The sequence below is a fragment of the Ochotona curzoniae genome, unplaced genomic scaffold (genome assembly GCF_017591425.1).
Source record: "Ochotona curzoniae isolate NIBS_2020 unplaced genomic scaffold, NIBS_Ocur_1.0 contig_1071, whole genome shotgun sequence".
NCBI lineage: Eukaryota > Metazoa > Chordata > Mammalia > Lagomorpha > Ochotonidae > Ochotona > Ochotona curzoniae.
Genome location: NW_024464939.1, coordinates 7,901,992 through 7,915,209, shown reverse-complemented (window position 1 = coordinate 7,915,209; position 13,218 = coordinate 7,901,992). Strand labels below are relative to the sequence as shown.

At 37.7% G+C, this 13,218-nt stretch overlaps 1 protein-coding gene across 1 annotated transcript; it reads left to right on the top strand.

The window, feature by feature from the left end:
* The first annotated feature begins 1,499 nt into the window (after positions 1 to 1,499).
* Positions 1,500 to 10,950, top strand: LOC121164712 (solute carrier family 7 member 13-like). The gene is made up of 4 exons (XM_040992911.1): positions 1,500 to 2,184; positions 4,098 to 4,229; positions 9,307 to 9,668; positions 10,672 to 10,950. Exons 1-4 carry the CDS (start codon positions 1,500 to 1,502, stop codon positions 10,948 to 10,950), a joined length of 1,458 nt encoding a protein of 485 aa, XP_040848845.1.
* The last annotated feature ends 2,268 nt before the right edge of the window (positions 10,951 to 13,218 follow it).

Genomic DNA, 13,218 nt, shown 5'->3' with positions numbered 1-13,218 from the left:
AGGATCCCATTTGGGCAATGGTTTGAGTCCTTTCTGATCCAACTCCTTTCTAGTATGCTTGGGAAAGGAATAGGAGATGATCCAAGGGCTTGGGACCCTGCATCCACATGGGAAATCCAGAAGCCAGATGGCTTCCTTATGACGGACTACACTATTATAACAATATGGGGGAAATCAATCCGGGATGGGAATGGGGTAATTCCAGAATCTACAGAATTGTACCATAAAATCAAAAAATTAAGATAAAAATCAAAAAGAAGCTCCTGATTATAGACTGGCTTACCCCTAGATATTGTGGTCATCTGAGGAGTAAGCAAACAAATGCAATATTTCTCTCTCTTCCTCTCTCTCACCCTGCCTTTCAAATATATAAAATAAATATTTTAAAGTAAACAAATACTTTTATATTTTCAGAAAGAATATTGACAAGGGAAGTATAAAGCCATAGATATGTGTCCTAAGTTATGCACTTGCTGAAAATATCCTTTTGCAACTAACTGCAAAGTCAGTTTTTAAATTTTAATTTTATTTGAGAGCCAGACATACAGGAAGAGACAGATGAGCTATTGATTCACTTCCCGGAAGTTCACAACAGCCAAGAAAGGACCAGGCTGTGATCAGGACCCCAGAACTCAATCTGAGCACTCCACATGGCTGACTGGAACCCAAGTCAATGAGCCAGCATCTGCTGCCTTCCAGGGCACACCCTGCTGGAGGCAGGGCAACTGGACCTTGGACCAGCCATTCCAGTCCAACCTGCAGTTTAACCAAGGCTTCACATTCCCCCCGCCAAGTATTTTGAAAATACTTTTAGAAGCTGAAGACTCACACACTATAAACAGTAATAATGAGAATAAACAACAACAAAAAACTTGCATTTAGGAGGACTTTGTGTATATTATAAGGAATAGTAGCAGGAGCTTTTAATTAATATTTATTTTAGACATAAACTACCTCATACATTCTAGTTCGCAAAAGGAACTATTAGATCCACTTTTTTTAAATGATGGGAAATTGGTGACATACAGTTGCTTATGTCAGATATGTGTTTAAAGGTTTGCTAACATGTGATTCAAACCTAGCTCTTTTTTTTTTTTTTTGTCGTTCTTTACAAGCAAACTTCCTCATGGTACAGTCTTAATGAAATAACTCCATGAAGGGTCAAAAGTAATGAAATTACCATCCACAGAAGCAACCTGACAGAATTTTCAATTAGCTCACTTTCAATTAGCTGTATCTAACTTGTTTAATTGACCGTAACTGTTAAAATGCCTAACATAGAAAACGCTTTAGCTAATATTAAATGTCAAGAAGTTCAGCATAATTAACTGACAAGTTAATTTTTTTTTAATGTTAGGGGTTGTAACAAAACATTATTCAAGAGAGAGGAAAAAAAAAAGCAAAACACACAACCACAAGGAGATTTCAGCAAGCATCTCAGAAGCATAGAACTGAAGGAAAACTAAAAGCTTTGAGAATTAAGATTTGGGTTTACAAAAATGAAGAAGGGGGAAAGTGCTCAGCTTCAACGAGTAATAGGATATTTCCATGGAACAATTTTTTTATTCAGCATCATAATAGGAGCTGGGATATTTATTGCTCCTAAAGGGGTGCTAAAATTTACTTCACTTAATGTGGGGATCTCTCTAATTATTTGGGCTGCCTGTGCCATTGTGTCCATGATAGCTGCTCTAAGTTATGCAGAGCTGGGCACAACCTTCCCTCGAAGTGGTGCACAGTATTATTTCCTTAAAAGATCTCTTGGATCCATCATTGGTTTCTTCTATCTCTGGATTAGTCTATTTAGTACCCCCGCAAGCCTGGCTGCACGGGGCTTGTTGCTAGCAGGGTATATTTTACAGCCATTCTTTTCTGGTTGCTTGGTTCCTGAGATGCCAAAGAAATGTTTAGCGTTGGCCATTTTATGGTGTTTGGGAATTCTGAATGCTCGAGGAGTGAAAGAGGTGGCCTGGTTTCAGACTGTCACTACACTAGTAAAAATGACAGTTCTCTGCTTTGTATCTGTAACTGGAGTTGTGCTGTTAGTAAGAGGAAGAAAAGAAAACTTAGCTAGGTTTGAGAATGCTTTTGATGCTGACGTTCCAGATGCTTCGCAGATCGCAGAAGCCTTCCTCCAAGGATTATATGCATATTCAGGCTGGGGGATTCTTGTTGGAATAGCAGGTAAAGTGACTTTTTTTTTTTTCACTTAAAAGCACGGTTAAGCTATATATGCATAGCAATCAGCACCTTATTCTAAGAAAGAAAACTGTACTGTTTTAGCTTCATGTGTTTCTCTGTTAATGTTACTACAGGCACTCTACACCTGGGGTTTTATGACTGGAAAAAACAAAGGATGGTGTATTTTCTATGTATTGAAAAAAGTGCACATAAAACTTTAGCAACATAATGACTGGCAACTGAAATTCTTTTCATGAAACAAATATTTTAAGAGTTTGTATTTCTTAATTATAATAATAGACTCTCATCGGAGGAAACATGTTAAATACAAAAAACATCATCTATAGTCAGTCATCTTGCATGTACTACACACATGTGGAAATTATATTACACACAAAATCTTATAACTTATTCCCTTTAGATATCAAGTAGCAATTTCACCTGTTACAGAATATCAATAGATTTAAAGAAAGCACAGTATTCTATCGCATTAATATTTTATCATTATTTTCTCATTTTCCCATTAGTGCATCCTAGAGTTCTTTCCAGATTTTCCTTTCAATTTCATACTTACTTCTGCAGTCATTCTTCTATATCAATCCTTGCTTTATCTTTCACTGCTTTATTATAAAAAGTTGAAAGTTATCAAATGACAATTACAAATATTAAGAAAAACCTGGAGAAATATCATCAAAATGCCCTCCAGAAAGGCTCTACAAATATACTTGTTATTGTGAATTGAAATGACTCCATTTGAAACTATCATATGCTTCTCATTCTTTTTCTACTTGAGTTTGTGGAAATAAAAATCTCAATGCTACAACCCACTTATTATTCATTGACCAAGACAAAGAAGAGTTTTGCAAATATTCATTTCTATTTCTTCTTTGTAGGCAGACAATAATTTCCAGTTTGTGCTTTGCTTTTTAATTTTGTTCAGAAAAATTTTAAGACTGTGATCTTAACGCTGATAGTACGCAAGCTATCACTCCTTTCCTTGTTTCTTTGTTTTTGTATTCAAAACTTTTTACATCTCAAGGTTTAGATAAGTACATATACATACATTTTTCTAATGTATTATGGCCATTTTACAAATTACTCTTAAATGCATGTAGATTATTCTGATGGAGTACTATTGAATGTTAATATAATCCTTTGTTTTTCAAATACTTAAACACTTGTGTCAGCTTTGAGGTTGAAAATATACACTCAAGTCTGACCCAAGATTTACTTAGTCAGATTTAATCCAGGTAGTAAAACAAGCAGGGACGTTCACTCTAATGTGGTAAGTATTGCGATCAAATTATCATCTCAGCTGTTTCGCTGTTAGGAAAGTGGAGCTTAAGGGCCCAGCACTGTGGCCTAGAGGCTAAGGTTCTCGCCTTTAAAGGGCCACCGTCCCATATGAGCACAGGTTCTAATCCTGGCAGCCCCACTTCCCTTCCAGCTCCCTCCCTGCTTGTGGCCTGGGAAAGCAGTTGAGAACAGCAGGTGAAGCACCTGCCATTGGGGAGTGAATCAACAGATGGAAAAGCTTTATCTCTATCTCTCCTCCTCTCTGTATGTCTGACCTTGCAATAACAATAAAATAAATCTTTAAAAAAAGAAGAAAGAAAAGCGGAGGTTAGCTCCGATTCCTGTCTCGTATTCAAGATTACTCATATATAAATCTTTTCTTGATGAGAAGCTCGTGTTGAGCATTAGGAATACAGAATTGAGATTCCAGAATTTAACACAATCCTAATATACTAAACCAGCAATTAGCAGGACCATAGTAAACATTCCATGAAAAAAAAAGAAGAAGATCAAATGAGCTCTTATTTTTTTTCTTATTTATTTTGTTTTTATTGCATGTCATAGTGAAATCATTTTCAAAGGCAATAAGACAGGGAAGTAACTTCTTTCTTTTTTCTTAGGAGAACTTAAAAACCCTAGTGTAAATATTTCCAGATGTGTGATGACCGCACTGACACTTGTGGCAGTGATCTACTTGTTGGTTAACATTTCCTACCTAACAGTCTTGACTCCAAAGGAAATCATGTCTTCAGGTATGGCTACAGCAAGAGGGAAGATCCGCTCTTTCCTCTCACCCCCCCCCCCACAAAAAGGGGGTCTCCAACACAATAGCTCTTTCTATTTTGCTTTAGGAAGTTTGTGCTAAAATGGTTCCTGTCACGGTTATTCACTTCTTTAGTGCTAACATCTTTTTAAGGCTTACTTATATATTTTGTTGGAAAGGCAGATATGCAGTGAGAGGAGAGACAGCAAGATTTTTCATCCACTGGCTCACTCCCCACCTGGCTGCAACATCCCAGAGCTGAGTCAGTCTGAAATTAGGAGCCAGGAGCTTCTTCTGGGTCTCCCGGAGGTGCAGGATTCCCAGGCATTGGGTGATCCACTGTCACAAGCAGGGAGCTGGATCAGAAGTGAAGCAGCAAGGACACAAACACTGCCCATATTGGATGCCTCACTCAGAGGTGGAGGATTAGTCAGTTAAGCTAATATGGCAGGCCATACTTAGCGTTTTAAAAGACCTATGCAATCTATGGTTTTCAGCATGTACTGAACATTAAAACCAAGCAACAGGAATATGGATAATATAATTGGAAAATGGAAAAAGTAGAATAAATTAATTTAATTTAAATAAAATATGAGGAAACTAGTCAAATAACCTGGAAACATATACCTTAAAGAATATTGTGAGTGCTCTTGGTTAACATCTGACCACAGGAAATGGAACATTTATGCTTTTTCTATAGGAGCATCCTGCAAATCTATAGGAGTGGGGAGTTCAAGTGCTTAACTTTTTCTTTCACTGAACACACAGCTCGTTTATAATGTATGATGTTCAAAGGAGGCAGCTGATGCTAGAAACTACCTGGGTTCCTACCACTCCCATGGGGATCCAAATGGAGCTTGTGGGTTCTGACTGTGGTCCAGCACTGCTTCAGCCAGAACAGGTATCTGAGGGCTGAACCAACAAATGAAAAACCTCTCTCTCTTCACTTGTTCCCTTCCTATCTTCCTGTTCAGATAAATAGCTGAATAAGTTTCTAAGTAAAGAATTAAGATCTTAATTTCACAGTTAAACTATAAATACAACAGTGGCTTTGACAATAGGTAAAATGGATTTTTGAGTAGAAAGAAAGAAACAGAAAGAGGGAGAGAGAGAGAGAAAAAAAAGGAAAGAAAAGAAAAGAAAGAGAGAAAGAAAGAAAGAAAGAAAGAAAGAAAGAAAGAAAGAAAGAAAGAAAGAAAGAAAGAAAGAAAGAAAGAAAATGAGAGAAACAAGGAGAGAAAGAGGAAGGGATGGAGGAGCAAGGGTGGGAAGGGGGGAAACAGAAAAGAAAATGGAAAAGGAACTACAAGAAAATATATAAAAAATAATCACTGAGAAAGTCTGAGAATTCATTAAAAATTATAAGTAAATCCAAAACAAAATGGATCTGTGACACAACAACATAAAGAACAGCAAACATATATATCAAAGCCAAACTTTAATAAAACCCAAAGCAAAGGCAAAGAGAAATCATTTTGTTACATACAGGAAAGCAATAAGTTTATTTTAAAAGGAAAAAAAGAGAGCAAAATGTAGTTGAATAGTAAAATGCTGAAACGAAAATGTCAACCAAGACAATAATACAGTAAAAATATCCTTCAAAATGAATATATAAAATAAAAATATTATCATATTAACAAAATTTGAGAGAATTCACTGCTAGAAGATCTGCGCTACTAAAAAAAAGTACTAAAGAAAATGCTTCAGGCTGACAAAAAGTAACTTGGATCACCAGAGAGTAACACAAACAGTAGATATGAGAGTATTTGAGAAAGTTCACGCAACATGAAGTTAAAATATAAACTTACTTGGTGCAGAAAATTTTAGAAATCTGTGCACACAAGGAATCTTGGAAAAGTTCATGAAAAACGCAAATCACGAAAAATTTGTATTACAAAAAAATTTGCACCAAAATGAATTTATCTTTTAATTTCATTTTCCATGAATTTTTTTGGTGAATGCCAGCAAATGTAGGTAAGTCTCAGTATATTTCTGTATACATTTCTCTTTTCTACATTTAATTTTGTAAAATGTCTAAATTATTTAAGATAAGAATTAGTTTTTTGGGCCCGGCGCGGTGGCACAAGTGGTTAAGGTCCTTGCTTTGCACGCCCTGGGATCCCATATGGGCGCCGATTCTAATCCCGGCATCCCGCTTCCCATCCAGCTCCCTGCTTGTGGCCCGGGAAAGCAGTAGAGGACAGCTCAAAGCCTTGGGACCCTGCACCCGTGTGGGAGACCCGGAAGAGGCTCCTGGCTTCGGATCGGCATAGCATTGGCTGTTGTGCTCACTTAGGGAGTGGATCATCGGATGGAAGATCTTCCTCTCTGTCTCTCCTCTCTGTATGTCTGCCTTTCCAATAAAAATAAAATAAATCTTTAAAAAAAAAGAATTAGTTTTTTAATTATATAAATTATCTGATAATTCTTACATATTTGATTAAGGTGTAAAGGAAAGTGGGTAAGGCAATAATTCTAAAAAAAAGATGTGCAGTCTTTTAAAACTATTGAGATGTAACATATATGCAAAAATAGCATAAAGGAAAGAGAAAGAAATTACCTATATTGGAAAAAAGTTGCTGCATTTTACTAGACATAAGAACGAACTAATTTAAAACAAAATGATTTCTTTGAAATTCAGAGTTACAGAAAGGAACAGGGAGGCCTTCTACACCCATTGGTTCACTACCCAGATGGCTGAGACAGCCAGGGCTGGGACAGCCAGAAGCCAGGACCCAGGAGCTTCTTCCAGAAATTTCACAAAACTAACAGAAGCTCAAGTACTTATATGTCCTCTGCTGCCTTTCCCAGGTCATTACCAGGAAGCTGAATTGGAAGTAGAGCAACCTAGATACTACTAACATCCATACAGGATGCTGCCATTGCAAACATATTCATCCACAGTACCACAACACTGCCCCCCCCCCAAATTAACTTGGAATGAATTTTGATAAATTTAGTGGTACATATTGTATAACATCAAAACAACCACTAAGAAAAAAAATTGATCAAGATAAGAATCAACAAAAGAATTTAAGTATCATATTAAAATTATTTGTTTACAGTCTGGTGCAATAGCCTAATGTTTAAGTCCTCACCTTGCACTAGCCGGGATCTCATATAGGTGCCAGATCTTATTCTGGTGGCCCAGCTTCCCACCTAACTCCCTGCTTGTAGCCTGGGAAAGCAGCCGAGGACGGCCCAAAGCCTTGAGACACTGTACCTGTATAGAAGACCAGGAAAAAGCTCCAGGTTCCTGGCTTCAGACTGGCTCAGCTCCAACCATTGCGGTCACTCTCCTCCTTTCAGTATATCTGCCTTTCCAATAAAGGCAAATATTTTCTTTTTATTTTTATGGGAAAGAAGATAGACAGAAAGGAGGAGAGACAGAAAGGAAGATTTTCCAATCAATGATTCAGTCCCTGGTGTCCACAATGACCAGAAATGCACCAATCTGAAGTCAAGAGCCCGGAATCCCCTCTAGGTCTCCCACACGGGTGCAGGGTCCCAAGGCTTTGGGCATCCTCAACTGTTTTCCCAGGCCACAAGCAGGGAGATGGATGGGAAACGGGGCTGCCAGGACTAGAACCAGCACCCATATGGGGTCCCAGCGAGTGCAAGGTGAGGACTTTAACCACTAGGCCAAAGTAAATAAATCTTTAAAAAAAACCTGAAGATTGAAATTTTAGCATGTATGTTCTTTAATCATGTTGAAGTCAAATGAGAATTCAGCAGCCTGTGGGAACTTGAGGAAATCACTCATATTCACAATTAAATCACATCTCAAATGCCGAAGGATCAAGGAGTTCACGCAAGGTTCTCAGTAACTTTGAAATGTGTGAGATTTGCCCCTAATTGCAAGTCACATGCTGCTGGTGCAAAGGTAAATAAATGCTGATGATGAATTTACCAGAATTGCATTAGTTATTTTCCCATTGATTCCCTAAATCTCAATCCCACAGAATAAAGCAATGAAAACCAGGTAGCAATCACAAATGACAGTAGAGGAAGTTCAAGCCTAGGCAACTGGGATTTTTTATAGTGGACAGAATGGCTTCCTGCCCTTTTCTCTGGTGGGAGATACTAACTTGATTAGATAACACAATATACAACTTTTCCCTTATTTCAGATGGAGACACTTACATGGTATTGCCCATGACTGTTCATAGTACAATACCTCTGATACACAGCTTAGTACAAAGACAATCTGTGCCATACAAACTCTGCAAGTGCAAAATGAATATTTTATAACTCACTTTATTGGAACAATATAATCCTGGTGTCCAAATCAGAATTATTATTATTTTCACAAGGAAAGAAAATTGCACAAATTTCCCGAACAACAATGCAAAAATTATTGAAAACCTTAGTAAACCATATCTGGTAACAAATAAGAAAGTTATCTATCATGACCAAGTGAGATTTATTCCAGAAATCAAGGTTAGTTTAATATTTGAAAAACCAAGGTTTTGGGCCCGGCGGCGTGGCCTAGCGGCTAAAGTCCTTGCCTTGAACACCCCGGGATCCCATATGGGCGCCGGTTCTGATCCCAGTGGCTCCACTTCCCATCCAGCTCCCTGCTTCTGGCCTGGGAAAGCAGTTGAGGATAGCCCAAAACCTTGGGACCCTGCACCCGCATGTGGGATACCCGGAAAAAGTTCTTGGATCCTGACTTCAGATCGGCATAGCATCGGCCGTTGCACTCACATGGGGAGTGAATCATCGGATGGAAGATCTTCCTCTGTATATCTGACTTTCCAATAAATAAATAAATAAATCTTTAAAAAAAAAAAAAGAAATCCAAGGTTTTATGTCATATTAATACATTAAAGACAAAAATCATTTTATGAGCCTATGAGGTCATAAAAACCCATTCGACAAATCTAATACACAGATTTGAAAAAGCAAGAGTGAAAATAAACTTGCTTGTTTTGATAAAAGGCAGCTTATTTTGATAAAAACTCTTCTGATGTTTGTCTTTGCTAATTATTCTTTTGAAAGTTTTGTATGTCACGAATGTCACACCAGTCATATAACCAGTGGCTTTTCTGGTTTTGCTTTTGTAGATGCTGTTGCAGTCACGTGGATGAACAGAATAATTCCTTCCATGCAATGGGTCATTTCTCTTGGTGTTTCTTCCTCCATCTTTAGCTCCCTTAATTGTACTCTGTTCTCCTCAGCACGAGTGTTATATGTTGCGAGCCAAGAGCGTCAGCTCCCGTTCATTCTCTCAACTCTCAATATCTATTCCTGCCCAGTTGTGGCTGTGATTCTCAGGCTCATCTTTGCCTCCATCCTAGTGATTCCCTCAGATTTAATTCTCTTAATAAACTATATAGGATTCACCAACTGGATTGAACTAGGACTAATGATGATAGGTTTACTTAAACTAAGATACCAGGAGCCCAACCTGCCCAGGCCTTACAAGGTAAATTAAATCACAAGAAAAAAAATATATTTTATTCATCTATTTAAATTAAGTGCCTCTGTTAACTTATAGTATATCTTCCACTATCGACAAGTAAACATCTTTGTGAACCCCTTTTTAGGAACCTTTAGTCCAGAGTATGGATTTTTTTGTTTATTGGTCCACAAACTTCTTAATTTTCTAATTGAAATTCAGGATAGATTGTGTGCAAAATTCCTCCTTGTTAAACAAGGCAGAATTTAGATCTATTGCAGTACTCAAAATACAACTACTGAAGTCTGAGTCATGAAGAGACTCAATGTGGTGCATAATGTCTGCCCTACATCTCAGCGAAAGAGTTGAACCAAGGCCAGGATCAGCGAATATTTGAGTGCCTTTTTAAGATGGTAGCTTAAATCCCCTTTAAAGGAATTGAGTTTGCCAACTATTTCTCAGGCTTCTCAGCTCAACTGTGTACAGCTGTAAATGCCTTTGCCCTTCAGTGTACACACTTATATTTTAATTGTCCAAAATACTTTGAAAGGCATGCAAAATTAAGTCCCATTTTAAAGGACTTAAATGGGTTACAGAAAATGTGTCAAATTCTAAGAACATTTGCTATCAAAACGTGCTCCAAACAAGAATCATGCAAAGATATAAGAATAAGTTAAAGGACAGGAAGATAGAAAAATATAAAAATAAGTATATGGCTCAAAAATCCTTTGTTCTAATAACACTAAGCGTTTCAGAATGTATTAATCCAAAAAAATTTTACTGAACAAATGGCATGGACTGATGAAAAAGCTAGTTCAGCAAAGCAGATAAAACTGTAAAGTAAAAGTTCAAATCTGCTCTTTTAGTCCCTATTAAGTTTCCCAGTAGATACTAAAGAACTACTTAATTTTTCTTTATCCTTTAGCTAACTAGAAGTATTTTATAATATTAGTAAATATTGGTAATGTTTTATTATATTGCTTTTATAGTCTTCAATTCTTTTCTAATTCTGGTTTGCTTTTGTTTTTAGGTGCGTCTGCCTCTTGTGTTTGGAACCTTAGCCATGTCCTTGTTCTTAGTATTGACTCCAATAATCAAGTCTGCCACTATGAGCCATATTTATGTTCTTCTTTTCATCCTCAGCGGACTTGTGTTTTATTTGCCATTTGGTCACTTTAATTTGGACTGTACATATTTTAACAACATCACTTGTTTTTTACAATTACTATTGAATGTTGCACCTGCTGATGATATTAATGACTATATTTCAACAGAAGGAACATTAAAGGAAAAGTCTCTGAAATCATAACCAAAAAAAGTGTAAAATATACACATTTGGCAAATGACTGGTGCATCGAAACCTTCTTCTTCGATCAAAGTGATGCTCCTGTGTCTGTTGTGCATGGTGCACACATTAAGTGTGACAAGCACAAGGTATCTAATACATAAAACTTTTAGTTATAACTCCTCTTTTTGGCCAGATACCCAGTTCCTGAGTGATCCTGAATCCAATCCCTTGAGACTGAAGCAGATCACTTCTCTTGTGGGATATAGCTTGTGGCACTTTTATGTCATGATCCATCTGAAACTGGCTTCTTTGAATCTGCTTTTTATCAATATCACCCTGTTAGTTTATCATTGGACTCATCTGCACACTACTGATCTAACAACACTTCTAAGCACAACTGGAAATCACCCTTAGTAAAATAACAGAAGGAATTAACGCAAGACAAAAACAATTTACTTGAGAATGCAAGTGGATATCAGAGAACATAATATGGGAGAAAAATATGGGAAAACGGAGTGAAACTTTCCTGTAGATTAGGGGCCAGCATTGTGGCACAGCAAACTATGCCACCGTGTGCAAGCCCAGCATCCCAGGAAGAAGTGCCAATTCCAGTTCAGCTACCTCACATCTGATCAGACCTCCGAGAAAAAAGCAGATGCTTAAAGTACTGGAGCCCCTAGAGGAAACATGGCATGAGCTCCTAGCTCCTCGTTTCAGCCTGGACCCAGCCCTAGCTGTTGCAGCCCTTTGGAGAGTGAATCATTCTGTTGAAGGTAACACTTTCTTGTTCACTCATGCATTCTCTTTCTCTCTAATAAATAATTTTTGTTAAAACTTGGTCTAGTGTGAAGGCCTATACTTGGACTTACTCACCATAGAAATACTACAGAGACTCATGTGCATATTAACCAATGATTGCAGCCCTTTCCAATGTTGTCTCAATGAAGATTCTGACAAAATGTATGCAGAAATGAAATTCGTAAGAAGCAGATATTTGAATCGCAAATATTCTGTATTCAATTTTGAAAATCTATTAAATCATGCAGATTCCGGGCTTCTAAGATAAACCCTTTACATTTTATAATGACTTTGAAGTCAGGCCCGCCATTCCGCATTTTTATCAAGATATTAGGAAAGGGTAGCGATCATTTAACTATTTAGGATACTTGTACAGGTCTGGCAGAAGCTATGCTTATATCAAACAAAGTAGTCTTGTACTCAAGAACTGTAATAGGGAATAAACAAATGGCACTGTATAACAAAAAAGAATCAATACAACCAGAAAATAAAAATTAGAATAACTAAATGCCCAACACTGTAGCACTTAAAATGAAGCAAATACACATACAAATAGTACAAAATGTGAAGAGAGAAAGCAATCCAATAGTAGTGGCAGACTTGCACCCCAGACACACAATCAGCTAATAAACGTCTGGATTAAATAGCATTCTAGAATAAGCGTATCTAACATATTTACAACAGCACCCCATGTAGCTACTGAAGAATCTCTCGGCTTTAGAACCACCTTTGTGAATACTTCCAGGCCAGGAGAGCTAAGTGGAGCAAGAGGCAGATGCCCAGACCAAAGAGAGACGAAAGAAAATGTGACAGAGGTCCAAGTAGAAGGCCGAGAGAGGAGGGGACCCAGGAGAGGGCACTCGGGATGGGCGCTGGGCGCTAGCCGCCTTCCACTGCCTGCCCCAGACGGTCTGAGTTCACTGCCAGCCGATCACTAAGACTCCCCACCCCCAAAAACCTGCCTCATCGTCCCCAGAACCACCCGGTGGCCCCTGTCTCGGGTGCCTTAGGCACGTGACATTTGGACTGACTCCATCCCCCCGTCTGTGGCCTAAGGTAGCGCATGTGCAATAAACCTTTTCTGGCACTGTCTCGCAGGAGAATCAAAAGATGAAGAGGAGGAGAAGAAACATTTTTCTAAATAGCACATCAGAGCTTCTTCATGACAGACTGTATGCTGGACCACAAAACACATGTCAACAAATTTTAAAAAGTGAAATATGAAATACTTTTTCTAACACAATAGAATAAAACTAAAAATCAGAAGCAGGAGGAATCCTGTAATTTCCTTTAATTTCCTGTACATGGAAATTAAACAACACTGCTGAAGAATCAATCGATCAACCAAAAAGATTAAAAAGAAAAGAAACAAAATGGAGAGAAATAAAAATGGAAACACAACATACCAAGAGTTTGTATGGCACACAGCAAAACAGCAGTGCTAATAAGGCACTAAATGCCTATATCAAGAAATTGTTAACATTTCAAGCT